At 41.2% G+C, this 15,221-nt stretch overlaps 3 protein-coding genes and 1 pseudogene across 4 annotated transcripts; 2 read left to right on the plus strand and 2 right to left on the minus strand.

Moving 5' to 3' along the window:
- The first annotated feature begins 290 nt into the window (after positions 1-290).
- Positions 291-1,904, plus strand: LOC115763083 (annotated as a pseudogene).
- Positions 1,905-2,969: 1,065 nt separating this feature from the next.
- Positions 2,970-4,821, minus strand: LOC115763233. Its single transcript, XM_030705709.1, has 2 exons — positions 3,353-4,821; positions 2,970-3,266 (listed from the first exon to the last, which is right to left on the minus strand). The coding sequence occupies exons 1-2, from the start codon at positions 4,750-4,752 to the stop codon at positions 3,257-3,259; spliced, it is 1,410 nt and encodes a 469-aa protein (XP_030561569.1). The 5' UTR covers positions 4,753-4,821; the 3' UTR covers positions 2,970-3,256.
- A 5,238-nt stretch (positions 4,822-10,059) lies between these two features.
- On the minus strand, positions 10,060-11,558 carry LOC115763139. 2 transcript variants are annotated; one of them, XM_030705588.1, is made up of 3 exons: positions 11,219-11,558; positions 11,041-11,148; positions 10,060-10,971 (listed from the first exon to the last, which is right to left on the minus strand). In XM_030705588.1, exons 1-3 carry the CDS (start codon positions 11,448-11,450, stop codon positions 10,910-10,912), a joined length of 402 nt encoding a protein of 133 aa, XP_030561448.1. In that variant the 5' UTR covers positions 11,451-11,558; the 3' UTR covers positions 10,060-10,909. The 2 variants fall into 2 exon arrangements, with proteins under 2 accessions (XP_030561448.1, XP_030561447.1); XM_030705587.1 differs by having other exon boundaries at positions 10,065-10,971; positions 11,041-11,185; positions 11,241-11,558.
- Positions 11,559-12,457: 899 nt separating this feature from the next.
- Positions 12,458-15,011, plus strand: LOC115763231. Its single transcript, XM_030705706.1, has 2 exons — positions 12,458-13,455; positions 14,451-15,011. The coding sequence occupies exon 1, from the start codon at positions 12,527-12,529 to the stop codon at positions 13,397-13,399; it is 873 nt and encodes a 290-aa protein (XP_030561566.1). The 5' UTR covers positions 12,458-12,526; the 3' UTR covers positions 13,400-13,455; positions 14,451-15,011.
- The last annotated feature ends 210 nt before the right edge of the window (positions 15,012-15,221 follow it).

The raw sequence follows: 15,221 nt of genomic DNA on the forward strand, positions 1-15,221 counted from the left end.
AATAGGACAAGAAAAATGGCGCCATCAAAATGTATATAAGGTCAGACAAAAAGAGTAAATAATACTCGTGAAATTTATATAGCAATTAAAAACAAGAAACAAAACATTTAAAAGCTCTACTCTAATAGTTAATAGTTAAAAGAAAAAGTTATAAATTTGTAAATAAAATTTAAAATATGTCGCCCAATAAAAACGATTATGCTTCATAATCGATAACCCAACAGAATATCGACTTAGTCAGTTATCCAACACTTAAATATAAAAATCCCACATTACCGATAGTTTCATAATTTTAATTCAAGCACACACATATTGCACACACATTGCATTAGCAGTAAAATAAGAAAATAAAATATATAAAAGAGACTGTTGCTGTTATCCAGAAAAAAGGCCTTAGATGCGACAGCTGACAATGGACATGGCGTGCCTCCAAACACTGAAGCTTGAAATCAAAACTTTGGAGAAACTATTCCCGAGGAATCACTTGCAGTTTCAGATAGTCAACGCCAATCTGGACGAGCTTTTGTGCAGATTCATTGACAAGAATGGCAAGCACTATGATATCCATGCGAACATCACGGAGACGTATCCATCGACGCCGCCAGTTTGGTTCGCCGAGAAAGACGAGCCGAGCATAGTGCAAGCCCTGCAAATCCTGAGCAACACTAATGGACAGGACAACCACGTAATCGTTCAGGTTGAGCTGCTGCTTCGCGAGCTGTGCCGTTTTCATAACATTGCGCCACCTAGTGATATTGATAATTTGACCATACCATTGGTAGCGCAGGAGCTGCCCGTCTGTCAAGAGGATAACGGCTCCGATTCCGATGGGAATGAAATAAGGGAATATGATACCTTCTTCTGTGAGAACGAGGCGGGTAACGAGTGTGATGAAAATTTACCCTTGGCAATGGAAAACTTTCAAATAGCTAACGCAAATGATGTCATGGACCAGGAACAATTAGCGACTCTTAAAAGACTGCGACAAAGTCAAAGACAGCAACATTTGAAAGGTTGCGTTGGCAGTTCCGTGCAGGCCACCGATCGCCTGATGAAGGAGCTGCGCGATATTTATCGATCAGATGCATTCAAACAGAAAACATACTCTATTGAGCTGGTCAACGACTCCATTTACGAGTGGAACATTAGCCTCAACTCTGTGGATCCGGATAGTCCACTTCACGGTGATCTATTGCAGCTAAAAGAGAAGGAGGGCGCAGGCGGTATTCAGTTCAGCGCCCTCTTTAGGGAAACATATCCATTCGAACCGCCATTTGTCCGTGTCGTACATCCTATCATCTCTGGTGGCTATGTGCTCATCGGTGGCGCCATTTGCATGGAGCTGTTAACCCCTCAGGGCTGGAGCTCCGCCTACACTGTCGAGGCGCTGATAATGCAAATAGCCGCTACGCTAGTCAAAGGCAAGGCGCGCATACAATTCGGAGCTACCAAGAAACTCACACAGGCCCACTACAGTCTGGCACGTGCCCAGCAAAGCTTCAAGTCGATGGTGCAGATTCATGAAAAGAATGGTTGGTTCACTCCACCCAAGATGGATGGCTAAATCTCGAGCCGTGTTCACTGAGTACACACAAAGCCAAGCAATTGATAAACACAAATTCTAGCTATCATCATAACTGTCACTATATACGTTCAGTTCTGCCTGAACAATGAAAACATTCCCATCAACAATTACGATATTATTTTGATGCATTCTCATCGTAATTAAAATCATTTCATGTATGGAGAAACACTTTTTTTAATTAAACTTTCTACGTGGCTTCCAAAGAAAACAATTAATAAATAAATTATCGTAAATACAGCTATTGCCTTCTAATAGGAACGCTTCGACTTCATAGCTGACAAAATTATAAACAATTGGAAACCCAAAATTGACATGAAAAAAATATTATAAAAATAAATATGAAATTTATTTTAAATATATTATATTTTGATGTAAATCAGAACTTTTCCATCTTGGTAGATTGTTTGAAAATCATTTGTCAAAATTAAATGTATTACAATTCTTAAAAATAAAAACAAGTTTTCGTCTAAAATTAAAATGCCGTTTCGTATTTCGAGAAAAATCAATGTTGCATGTCTTGCCATATTTCCAGCCCCTGTACTAAAATTTCAATCACAATTTTTTATATAACAAGACTATATAGGAACATTGCTTAGAAGTCCTTTAATACAAACGTTTAATAATATCAGCAAAAGCATATACGAAAATATCTTTAAAGCCAGAAAAGTTGCCCATTTAAAGTCTTTTCGACCGATTTATACGATTTTGCTCAAAAGTAAAGAGTAGAGCAAAGCTCTTAAATGCCAAATTTGGTCAAGACAAGGCAAACAAATTATAAAAGAACTTAAAGCAAAAATGTTATAAAAGAACTTAATTTTTGGACGATTATTTCTTATTCTGCATATATACTCCCTGCAACAGAAATACAAGTTCCTCGGTGTTTGCCTCAAAAACGAGAAAAGTTTGTATCTATAGTGGTCTAATCTGGTCGGTTCCGACGCCTGCGGACGAACCTAAGATTCAAGTCGATAGCCTTAAAACTGAGAGGTTAGTTCGCATAGAAACAGACAGATTGGCAGACGGCCATGGCGTTATCAACTTGGCTGTTGACACTGATCCAGAATATATATACTTTTTGGAGTTGGAGAAGTCTCTTTCTATGCGAAACACATTTCATGGCAATTGTAAAACTCTCTACAAGAGTATAAAAAGGCCTATTAAAATTAAATATTTAATAATTATAATAAATAAATTCAAAAAACGTTTACCGTTTCCCAAAATTGAAAAAAAAAAATGTTACTTCAGTTATCAGCAAAAATACCTATATATTTAATCATGTGAATTCACTCTGTAAATTCGAAGGAAATTCGATTTAAAATGTAGAAGCTATTTAAGATATTTTATACAAATGTTTTTTTATAGTGAAAATAGGAAGGCAGCTCGTCGAGCACTATCGACTGGGGCATAATTTATTTTATAAATTTAAAGTAACTAGATTAAAATTCTATTAAAAGCTTTTACATTCTCATAATCGCACGCTTTCAGTTGTTTTGAGTTATGCTGGAACTTGGGGAAAACTGAATTTTCCATTCAAACACCGTTATGTCTGCATGTGCATGTGTGAAAATACATATATTGTATCATGGTGTAAAGTCCTATAGATTAGATAACTTGTTTAACAATTGGACCCGACTAGAATGAATGAATCTCCGCGCCAAGACAAAGCCCGTCTTAGAAGAAGCTGACATGGGGGAGAATAGGGAATAGGGGAAACAAGACGAGTGGATTAGTGATGGATGACTGTCGAGGATTGCGATGACTCCTCACCTCATCTGTGGGTGATAGCCATATTGCTCGCGCAGCTCGGCCTTTGTGATGGTGCGCTCCAGTTGCTCGGGCATCAAATCAAAGTGACGCGCTAGTATCTTCCAGTGCACCATGTTAAAATAATTGTATTCGCCGGATTCCTGGTAGCCGCATATAACATAGTGTGGATTGTCCGCCTGACGCCGGATCCAGAGACGCTCATAAATGTGGAAGCGCCAGCCGCGTTCCGCCAGTTCCGCAGCCGCCAGCATTTGCATCATATCGCCCGGATATGTATAGAAAAAGAAGAACAACAGCTCCACCTCCATCTGATCTATCTTGGGCTGCGGCAAGTCCTGCCCGCCAGCGCGTCGATAGTGCAGCGGCACATCATAGTTAACCTCATGTGGCGCACAGCGTCCGCCCTGCAGCGGCCCGGCAAAGCAGGCGTGCAACTTGTTCGCCTCGCAGGCACAGCAATGCGCATCCACATTTAGACCAGCCGCCTCGTGGCCAAAGATCTGCGACAACAGATGCGGATACTGTTGCGCCGCCTCTAAGTTGCTAGCCAGTCCGGCCAAGCCGTAGGCACCTTCCATGCTGCTGCCCGGTCTATCCCAGCGACGTGTGCTGCCCTGCGGCGGCGTTATGTCAAAGGTAACGCCACCCAGCGGCACACCCATGCGATTGGTGCGCAGGCGCCCATAAAATTTGATGTGCTCAAAGCCAGGTGGCGGGCCAATGTTAGGAGCTGTCGTGTCGTTGTTTGACGTCTGTCGGCTCCACGCGCGTTGACCCACACCGGCGGTGAGGAACTGCTTATCAAAGATGCCGCTGCTCCGGCGTTCGAAGTAATTTTGCTGGTAAGCATCGCTGTCCGGGGAGAACAGCTCGGTGGGGCTGTTATTAAAATCGGTGGTAGCGGCAACGAGTGCCACCGTTGGAGCCTCTTTTTCAAGCGTTTCATGGTCGCTGGAATATGAATTATTTTTGCAGCCGTTGCTGCTGCCGCTACTGTGCAGCTCCACAAGTAAATCAGGCGCCGGCTCCGAGTCCAGCACGAATATCGCCCGCTCACTGACACTGTCTGGTGTCGGCGGCTGCAGCACCTCATCATCATCATCGTCGCTTATCATGGCTGTCCAATCATCCGGCACGGCTCCATTGCTGCCACGCAAATCATCGTGGGTGCCCGGCAAGGCTGGAAAATCCTCGCGCAATATGGTAAACTTTGGCGGCGGCGGTGTGGCTGGTGGCGAGGACTCTGGCCTGGACATATTCTTAACCACATCCACATACAGCGCCGAAGAATTCAGATTTTGCTTGGTTTGCTCTGTTTTCTTTTTACCTTCAGCGGATGCTGCAGCGGCCGCGGCAATTGCAACAGCTGCCGCAATCGCCTTCGCATTGTGACGCTTCATTTTGTTGAACGAAACAAAAACGAAAATAATCCAAATAGAAACAGATGATTTGATAGCAGCTTAGGAATTTTTTTCAATATTTGACAACCGGAGCAGATGTTTGACAGTGCTGTTAATGTCAAATTAGGCGCCCAGTGCTGGACAATCGCCGGCTTTTCTGATCGATAGTCAAGAAGCCTCGATAACTTGCAAAGCTTTGATCAAATCCAAATTTAACGAATATCTATAACGTTTATAGTTGTGCATGAGCGTGTGTGCTTGCGTGTGTGTGTGTAGGAGTGTGTGTGGGTGAGTGTGCTACGGAAATTGCCATAAACCAATTTAAAAGTCGAATCATAAATTTAGCAAGCTGCCTAAACGCAAATTCACCTGCAGTTGCCGCCAATTGGCAACGCAAAGAAACGATCGTCAGGTTATGCAAAGAGTTATGAAAAACGCTGTTGCGGTAGAAAAGGGAGAGAGAGAAAGAGAAAGAGAGAATTACAGGCCATTAACTTAAAATGACAACAGCACAACATAAATCTCAGACCAGCCGCTTTGTGGCTGCACTTAAAGGCAAATGTCTGGAAATTGACAAAAGGAACGCCGCATGACCATAAACTGAAGCTAAGACTCGGCTGGAACCTGGACCAAAGTGGTGGCGCGGCTGTGGAGTGGGCGGCGCAGGCGTTGGCATTGTGCGCTAATAGCCCAAGCACCATGCAACACCAGCCACTGTCCACCAAACCAGACAGACGAAGAGGTACTGGAGTGTTGCCACACCCCAGCCCCCCTCCCCAACGGGCACTTGGGAAATTTATGCGAACGAGGTGCGAGCGTCAAATTAACGAACTTGTCTGCGAGAACGAGGAGCGCAGGAGATGATGCAGATGCGGCCCGGCGGCAAAGCACAGACTAGCCAAAATCCTCTCTCTCTCTCGCCTCTCTGTGTCTGCCTATATCTGCATCTCTTTCGCACTGTTAAGTCAAAACATTCAGGAAATCAGGTGCACGCAGTTCGGTAAATTAAGCACAAATAATATAAAATACAATAATGCTAAATCCATGCCGCAGGCATGAAAAATGATACACATAAAGAGGGACAGACAAAAGTTTCCATTGGAGATGGACAACCAAAGATGGATTATTATTTGAGAAAAAGGAATTTAAGTTCCAGTATTTCTTATTGGGAGCTTGGAATCTAACAAGTTAAAAAATTTTAAAAAATATTCAGATCAGAATGAAAGATTTGAAATCCCAGGAATAGATGTGGAAACTATAATAATAATAATAATAAATATAATAATAATAATACTATAAATATTAAAAAAATGTCAAAAACATATATTTTTTAATTAATACAGATTTAAAAGATCGCATTAATGTTCAAGAATAGTGAAAATTTTGATACACCGTTATTTTTCAGCCGTTTGCAATAGTGTTTAAAAATGTATAGCCTTTTCCGTGTTGAAAACAAGCAAAATATCACCTGATATTTACAGTGAAAGAAATTGTTAATTGATTGATAAAATGAAAAGGTCGTGTTCTTCAGCTAAAATCTTGCGCATCGCATGTTGCTATAAAGGCACGACTTATATAGTATAGACACACGATATATCTCCAGCAAAACGAGCACCACACGCGCCCATACCTAGCCAAAGCTAACTAACATTATGAATTACCACTTTGGCTCAGGCAGAGCAGAAGCTGCTTGAGCTTGGCCACAAAAACTACTATAAATCATACTCATGTTGCGCTGGGAAAGACAACGACAACGCCGATCCGAGCTGGCCCCCAAGTGCAGTGCAATGTTTTCCGAGTTCCAGATATCAGAGTCCAAGTGCAACGAGAGCCAACGGCCACTTTGTAGACAGCGGACGGGTCAGCAATTGCTGAGCCATTAAATTGCCATTGCCAACAAGTGAAGCGCAGATGCCGGGCCTGGACACCAACTTTACCTGTTGCTCGGTCGGTAGGTGTTAAGACCCGGCATTCACTTAAGCTGCTTTGTACTCACACAAGCTCCCAAGATTACCAGCTCCAAAATTACCCGTGTGTGCATATCTCGTATATTTGCAGAGTGAATGAACTATTCCAGTGCCAGGCAAACATTATGGAAATTAGCCCTGGCCCCAAAGTGACGCCCCATCACCGACACAAATGACCCCAATGCGCATCACTCAACTGTGTGTGCGTCGTCAATGCAGCTGAAGCTCGAGTTGGAGCTGGAGCTGGCCTAATGACCAGCATCAGGAGCAACAACAGCGAGAGCACTTGCATCCGCAGAAGTTGGTCGGACGCACAGTTTTACGAGCAGCTTGTGCAATTGTGTGGGCCTGGGCCACCAAGCTGCCTTGCCGGGGGGTGGGGCATGTCTGCCTTGTACTGAAACGCTTAACCGGGCCATTAGTCGAAGCGTCCTAATGGCCATATGTTTATGAGACTTTTCGCAGCACTCAAAATTATGCATATGTAATAGGTGTAGATCTGTTGTAGCTGTTGTGGGCGGTGGACACGTTTTTTTATGCTCTCTGACTAATTTCTTTGATGGCCTTGCCACTTTAAGCTGAAGAACCAAGCTACAAAGTCTTACAATGTTCGTAGAGTATATGCGGAGCTTACTCCTGACGAAGTGTCAAATTATTATGAATATACGAAAGAAGACACAAAAGGTCCTACCTAAAATATAATTAAATAATCTTGTAAAATGTAAATATTCTCAATAAAGTTGACGAAGAGTGTAACAAGAGTATAATATAATTTGTTAGAACGCTGGATTATGCGAGAAGTGTGAAACCGGTCTCAAATAAATTTTGAAAACTAATTTAAACATAAGATTACACAGCACCAATCATTTGACTCCGATTTCCAGCGTTGATCACCAATAAGGCGATCAGTCAGACTGTTAGACAGACAAACAGTTTTATAAATTAAGATATTGACCACATTTTGTTCTCCTCAGTTGAAAAGAATTGAAAATTCCAAATAAGCAAGTAGAAACCAAGCAAAGCTATTGACCTTGCCCACTTGATGCTGTTTGAAACAAACTAGTCCATCATTACAGATGAATTACCAACTTTAATCATCAATCAAATGCCTAAGAAAACCAACTCATAAGGTAAATGCAATTGCAAGTCAACTCTTGGGGTACTTGGACAACAATGTTGCATTGTCGTGCGTTGTCGTTGCTGCTGTTGTTGCTGTAACCATTCACCGAATATTCACTGATTTCATAAAATATTACGATAAATGTCGTTTTCAACATTTATAAGCGCGGATTTTCATATTTTATTGCTTATAACTGCAAAGCGACATTAAATGCTGCTGCTTAAAGATACAAAATGCAGCGCATAATAAACCCAACAGAGAACCCGATCCCCCAAAAACAGATCTGCCCAGACCCCAGAGCGATTCATACTAAAAACAAAAAAATATACAAAAAAAAAAAGAAAGAAGGGAAAAAAATGAATTGTCTTCATTTTGTAATTTAATGGTATTTTATTGAATTTTTGATGCACACGGACAAGGCGACTACGGTGTGGAGCCGCATCCTTGGCTGCTGTGGCTCCAGTGGCTGCTGCCGGGTTTCGAGATCTTCGGTTAGTTGCCGCCGCCTGTTGACATTTAAAATATGGCCGCGTGTCAGAGCGGATGCCCTACGCCCATTTTTATAGCAGTCAGGTTTACATTTCGATTTCGATTTCAATTTTTGGCACTGATCCCCAATACCCAGTGCCCAGTACCCAGTGCCCAAGACCCGAGCCCGAAGCTGTTCCTGAAGCTGGCGTAAATTCAATTTGAAGGTCTGCACAGCGTCTGAATTCCCGAGATGCCAACAAAATGTGCTTTCACTTGACCCGCAGTGCTGCGTAAATAAATTTTATCGCTCTGTTGACACGTGCGCGTAATATTTCATTAAATTTAAAATACAGAAATAACAAAAATATACAAATAATACAAATAAATACGATGCGAAATGAGATATTTTTGAATCGCCGAAGCCTTAATACCCTTGCATACGGATGATTTAAAATGAAATCACAATTAACTTTTATCCAATCTTTTCTCTTTTATAATCTTGGGAATTACAATCAAACAAACAATCAAATCAAACATATTAGAAAATATCGTATTACATTGCTTTGTGTAATTTCAAAAAATCATCCTAAATAGAAGCAACTGAATAGACGAACTGCGTCACGTTATTTAAAATAAAAAAGTCTTTATATTTGTAAAACCTAAGCGTCGTTTCGAATCGACTCAAAATAAATTTATTGAGAGTATATACAATGGGATCGTTAAATGCCTGTTGACTTCATAAATTGTGTATACCCAATGCAAGAGTATAAATATATATGCAATCAGTAAGGCTTGTGCAGGGTGCATAAACAAATCGGCAGCCGCATCGTAACTTCGTTTTCAATTTGGCAAGTTTGACACTTGGCCAGTTAGTCAATTGGCCAAGTTTCACAATTGGCCAACGGGCGCGCAATTCAAAAATGTGTCCAAGTGCCACCTACGTTGCATGCTGTTGGAATTGGTTTGAAGTTGAAGTTGAAGTTGCCGTTGCCGTTGCGCGTTGCCGTTGTCATTGGGGGCAACCTGTCGCTACTTACGCCATTCACTTGCCGGCAATACGTGGCTCCTGCTTATGCTCTGATTGCAAATGTCACGTAAAGCAAAACAACAATCAGCATGGGCCATTTCTTAGACCGCTATAACAAATAAATAAACTCGCGTGAGTTGCAACTTTAACTTAAGCTAATTAATCACAGACTTGCCCCCTGGCAAATGCGAGTGCAGCACAGGTAAATAATATGCCGCCTAGTTGGTATTGCTATAGGTTACAAATGAATACGGAAAAGTTAAGGGGTTAGGTAAGATCTGCTCCCATCGAAGAGTGTATTACACTTCAAACTATATTTAGTTGTATTTGATATTTTTACAAACTTCGTTCATTTTCAAAGGGGGCAGAGACACAGAATACTTTGGGACTTAATCCAAGTTGAGTAAGAGTTTTTGTTCAACATAGATCTAAGATCTAGTGACTCCTAAGGACATATAGCTACGTGGCCGGAGGAACAGGCAGACAGGGTGCAAAAAGAGAAAGATAAAGATTATGCTTCTCTAGTGAAAATCTCATATTTCACAAACGCAGCTATAAAAGAACGTAAATATTTTTCATGATCATTATAAGCCCACTTTGTATGTATGTAAAACCAATTAGGTAACCGCATGTTAAGCGTATGCCAAAAGAGAATTTATTGAATACACTCGAATTGTAATTGTAATTGTAACTGAAGCTGCCGTTGCCGTTACGGCCCTTACCCTGCGGTCAGTCATAATTTTAGCCATAATCGAATCGTATCGGTTAAGAGTAATGGACCAAAGGGTTGGAACGACGGCAACGCCCTCAAGATACTACCGAAACATACGAGTACAGCCCAAACACATTTTTCATACTTGCCTTCAACTTTGCACTGCCAAAGCGAATGAACCGAGTGACCAGAAGATAAGAGATATATATAAAAAAGAAAAAATCAAGTCAAGGCGCACTTTCAATTAATCAACGAAATTAATTAAGCCCCCCTGATCAGTGATCAGTAGTTGCCAGGCAACGGCCTCCTGAACACCGAGAGCGCTGAGCATTGAGGATTGCAACATAATTTTCATTTTGGCACAGCGTGCGTTTGTCGTCGCGTTGTTGTTATCATAGCAGGACGTGGCGTCGACGTCCACGTCCACGTCCACGTTCATGTCCAAGTCCATGTCCGCGTCGCCAACTCAGCAGCTTAGCAGCTCAGTTGGTCAGTTGGTCACTGGTCACCGCACTCAATTAGCACGCATGTAGCGCAACGGTGCGGCGATAATTAAGCCAAAGCCTCTGCATATACATACACACATATAGCTGAAGCTCTAGGCTGGGTCTAAAGCCTGAATTGGAGCCTGGTGACAATTGGGCCCGCACGATTTATGCGCTGCAGCCTGATGCTGGCGACCAATTGCGCAACATTTGTCTAATAAATTTGCGTTTAATCACGGCACAAAATGCTACACGCTGTGATTAAGTCCGCTGACGTTGACCGTACCAACTACCGTTTTTGGCCATGATAAGCAGCAGCAGCAGCAGTCAGCCAGCAGCCGCCGAGCCTCTGGTCTCTAATTCAACACCTAATGCTTAAAATGAATTATCCGTCTCCTGATAGAAGGAGTAAACAACAATCACAACATAGATAGTAGCTGTGAACCGCATGTGTTAATTAATTAATTAATTAGTTCAATTTTAAATTACGCGCATCTTCAACTCACTGCCAATCGAGAGAAAGGAGTATGCGACCAGTAGTTCGTCTTCAATGCTTGCACTGGACATCAGCAGGTAGAATATTAATTCGATAATTAAACTCGTGAGCTTCACAACTATTTGTACGGGCAGTAAATAGTTGAGTGTTTGAGGCTGTCGAAACACTGTGCTGAAATATCGTGTTACCTCCAGATTTTAGGGCACTCACATTATATGCGACAGTCAATAGTAAGATTCCAGCAATAATATTGATCTGCGCATGCAGAATCCATATCATGATCATGCGATGACATATTTGTCCGTATTCCAATACAACTAAATACACATTGGCAAAACCGTGCAGGATGATAAAGTAGCCAAGTAAGACGCACCCGAGTCGTAGAGACATGCAACACAGAAATGTCTTCAAAACAATCATGCTTGATAAAGTACACTACCAAGGTTGAGTATTACGATATGTGCTGAGGATGTAACTATTCCAATTTCTATGTAAATTTCTAATTTTGAAAGTATTTGCGAAGAACACAAAGATGTATTTTTCTTGCAAGTATTAAACACAATAGTAAGGTTTGTACATTAGTTTCTTATACCAAAAATCTGGCAACATTATTCTTGGTCAAAATTCATGTCCAAATGGTACCCTCAAATGTCCTAGATAGACATAGGTCAATATTTCCCACCCCCATAACTCGGTCAAAACTCAACCGATTTTCAAAAGGTTTGGCCTTTTGTTCATGGTTTGGCCTCTTTATCAATTCTGCATCCAAATCTGGCAACATTATTTTTGGTCAAAATTCATGTCAAAATGGTACCCTCAAATATTCTATATAGAAATAGGTCAAAATTTCCCACATCCATAACCCGTTCAAATTTCATCCGATTTTCATGAGGTTTGGGTTTTTCTTCATGGATTGTCCTCTAAATCAATTTGGCATCTAAATCTAGCAATATTATTTTCGGTCGAAATTCATGTCAAAATGGTACCCATAGGTATCTTGCCTACCTATGTCTATAGGCCAAAATTTCCCACCACCATAACTCGGTCAAAGCTCATCATATGTTCACGGCTTGCCTTTAGATCAATTTGGCATTAATCTTGCATATTGTTAAAGTATAGAAAACATCTCGACAACATATTTATGGATTATCACAGGAAAGTATTTCAGATACTATAGAATGTAGGAAATTCAATTAATTGCGTAAGAAACCGGAAATAGTCTATAGCTTATATCTCCACAGATTCATTATGCCGTTTGTTATACATTCTTAATGTGTGCTGGGTCGAAAATTGGCAAATGTTATCTCAGCAAGGCGGTCTGGCAGAGTTTTTTATTTACCAATATTATTCCTATCTAATAAATGATTCTGCATATATCGTCACATGACTTGCTAAGTCTACAAAAAAAAATTATCCACTAGGGCTCTGGATTAACTGTCTAGCTTTTTGGCATTAATTGAAATCCAAATTTTAATATATATCAAAATTAAAGTGTTATGCTACCGAGTGAACAACTACGCAACTTCAATCAACGTCTTATACCATTGACACCAGAGCTGATTCAGGATATGTTGGATAACGAGGGCCTTGAGTATCAGACGCCACCTGGTGGCCATTCGCTTTGCTCTGAGGACTACAGCCTAAGGAGCACAAGTCATACTAACGCAACGCAGTTTCAAGGTCAAAACCGGTCCTATAATTCCCAATCTAGGCCAGTTAGGCGATACGAGAGAAACTCAACGACTCGCAGACCGAACGAGGAGAGCGATAGTTTGGAGGAAGATAGCCATCTAAAGCATCAGCGTGCTAGGAAGCACAATCCGTCGAGGCTGTCGGAACCGAAATATCATTTGGAATTACTTTATGCCGGCAGGCAGGGTCAGCAGTTTAGTAGCAGCACAGAAGATGAGTCATCGAACTTGAGAAATCTTTTAGATATGCTTCGGTCCGCGGAACGACATAATTACAGCAAGGACACCGAGACCAGCTCGGCTGGCGGTTGTACGCAGCCTAAACAGCCCGAAACATTCTCCATGGAATTCTTGTGTATCAAACCTTCAAGAAGATGCCTATATAGTACAAGCTCTGACAGTTTAATTTCCAAACCCTCAAAACATATAGAGAAACAAAGCGATCTTGGCGAACAAAATTATTGCCGCATAAATCAGCATTGGATTAACATGGTGGTGGTACCCAAGTCGGAGACATCCTTTCTACTGAATCAATGCAAACTACAAAACTTTAAGACGAACAGCTGCAATGCCTACTACACGCCCAAAGCAAAGGACTTCAGGCGAGACCGTGAGGCGGTTGCTTCGCTCTTGGCCAGACCTCGCTGCAAACGGAATTCTAGGAATGCGTATTGGTAGTGAAAGTGAAGTGACTTTTTAATGGGCATTTTAGATGCACACATGTTCAAAACTATGTAAGCCCACACCAACGTAAACAACAACAACAACCACAATAATAACAACAAATTGCCTGTCATGTTATGTGTATGGAGAAATGCTTTTAGTTGAAAGTCTTACCTTGAGAATATCAGGGAGAGAGAGTGAGAGAGAGGGGGAAGCGCAATAAGGTTACCCTAAAACAAAAGCTGTGTTCAAGCCTACATTTTCCCCACGATAAAACATCAATTTGTGTGGGATCTATAGCTTTCAAAGTTTATTTTTCATCAAGACTGCGATTCTTAAGAAAATTCCCAGCGCTTACAAAGACAAGTCTTCACATCGCCGTAACAAGGTTACGAGCAAAAACTAAACCGGGTTGCGTATCTAGGAATAGCATTTTATCTTCTGTTCTTCACCGTGTGTTGATAAGAATTGGACTAAGTCAGTCTTATGATGGTTTATTCATCCTCTTTGAACTATGTTTATTATGCCTCTATTCTAGTCTCAGCAGGTGCTGAAATAGGTTTTAGAACTCAAACATAGCTAGTTCAAGAAACTGAATATTTTCTCGGAAAGTATTAGCATACGGTGCTGTTGAAATATTAAAGGTACTTTGAGAAATTGCATCCCAAATTTATGTTAAGATCCCAACTTGCTCAAAACTTAAAGCTTATATACGATGCCCTATCCTATAATTGTATTTTGAGAGCAAGAGTCACTTTCGGTCTGGAGTATTTCGGCAGGCAATTTATATTGACTTACCGTTGGTTTTAAGATCCTAAACTCGAGACACCTCCCACTACTTAAGACCAACGCCTTCAGACATTTCTGTCCACTACCTAAATTGGGAACCAGACTAAGTCAATAAACGTCTTTGTACTATGGTGTTTCCATACATTAGATAAGAAACTCAAACTCCTTGAGGCCGCAACAAAATTTGACCATATATATAGGTATAAAGCGCACATTATGGCCCACATATAAATCACCATTAATTTGACAGTAGATTTTACATAACTGCGTCCAACAGGTGAAAGCGAAAAGCGCAGCTGGCTATGGTCATGGCCAGATAAAACCCAGGAGATGCTGGCCCGGGTCCAAATGGAGAGTCATGAAGAAAAACTCGCCACTTGCACTCGTAAAAATTTACTACCTGACATGGCATGCAAAATCGAATTGTGTGCTAATATTTGGCCGAATGCTGCACAAGAGATCGCCAGAGGCCACCTTTTGGACATGGACATGACGTACTGACTGCGGACGAGGAGTTTTCCCAGTGCCAGCATCGACTTTCTGACAACAATAAAATCATTTTTGCATGCTCAAATTGGCAAATACCAGTTAGGCTGTGCTGGATGTGGTGGCCAGCTAGGGCGGGCGATTGTATGTGTGGAATAATCCAAGGAATGGCCAACGTCGGCGTTTGTCCACCTCGCAAGTGTCTCCGTGATCGACATGCAATGCCAGTGAAAATGGTTGTCAAATGGGTAAAAGTTGTCATGGAACCCAGCCGGCCTGAGCCTAACTAAACCTTTTGTTGCTCCCACCTAAGGGTACGATAAATTTAAATAAATCGCCTGTAAGACATAATATTTGAGCTAATAAAAAAATTTACACACACATTTGGGTTTTATCGACCATTAATAAATAAATAAATAAATTTAAATAAATTCAGTTATACCTTGGTCATATATATCATACAGTTGATATTTGAAAGACATTGCATTCATAATTATTTATTTGTTATTGAATTTGGAATATTTGGAACTATTGTAAATTGAAATATGGAAAAGATCATTGC

Source organism: Drosophila novamexicana, unplaced genomic scaffold, assembly GCF_003285875.2.
Source record: "Drosophila novamexicana strain 15010-1031.04,08,12 unplaced genomic scaffold, DnovRS2.1 tig00000689-arrow-pilon, whole genome shotgun sequence".
Taxonomy (NCBI): Eukaryota; Metazoa; Arthropoda; class Insecta; order Diptera; family Drosophilidae; genus Drosophila; species Drosophila novamexicana.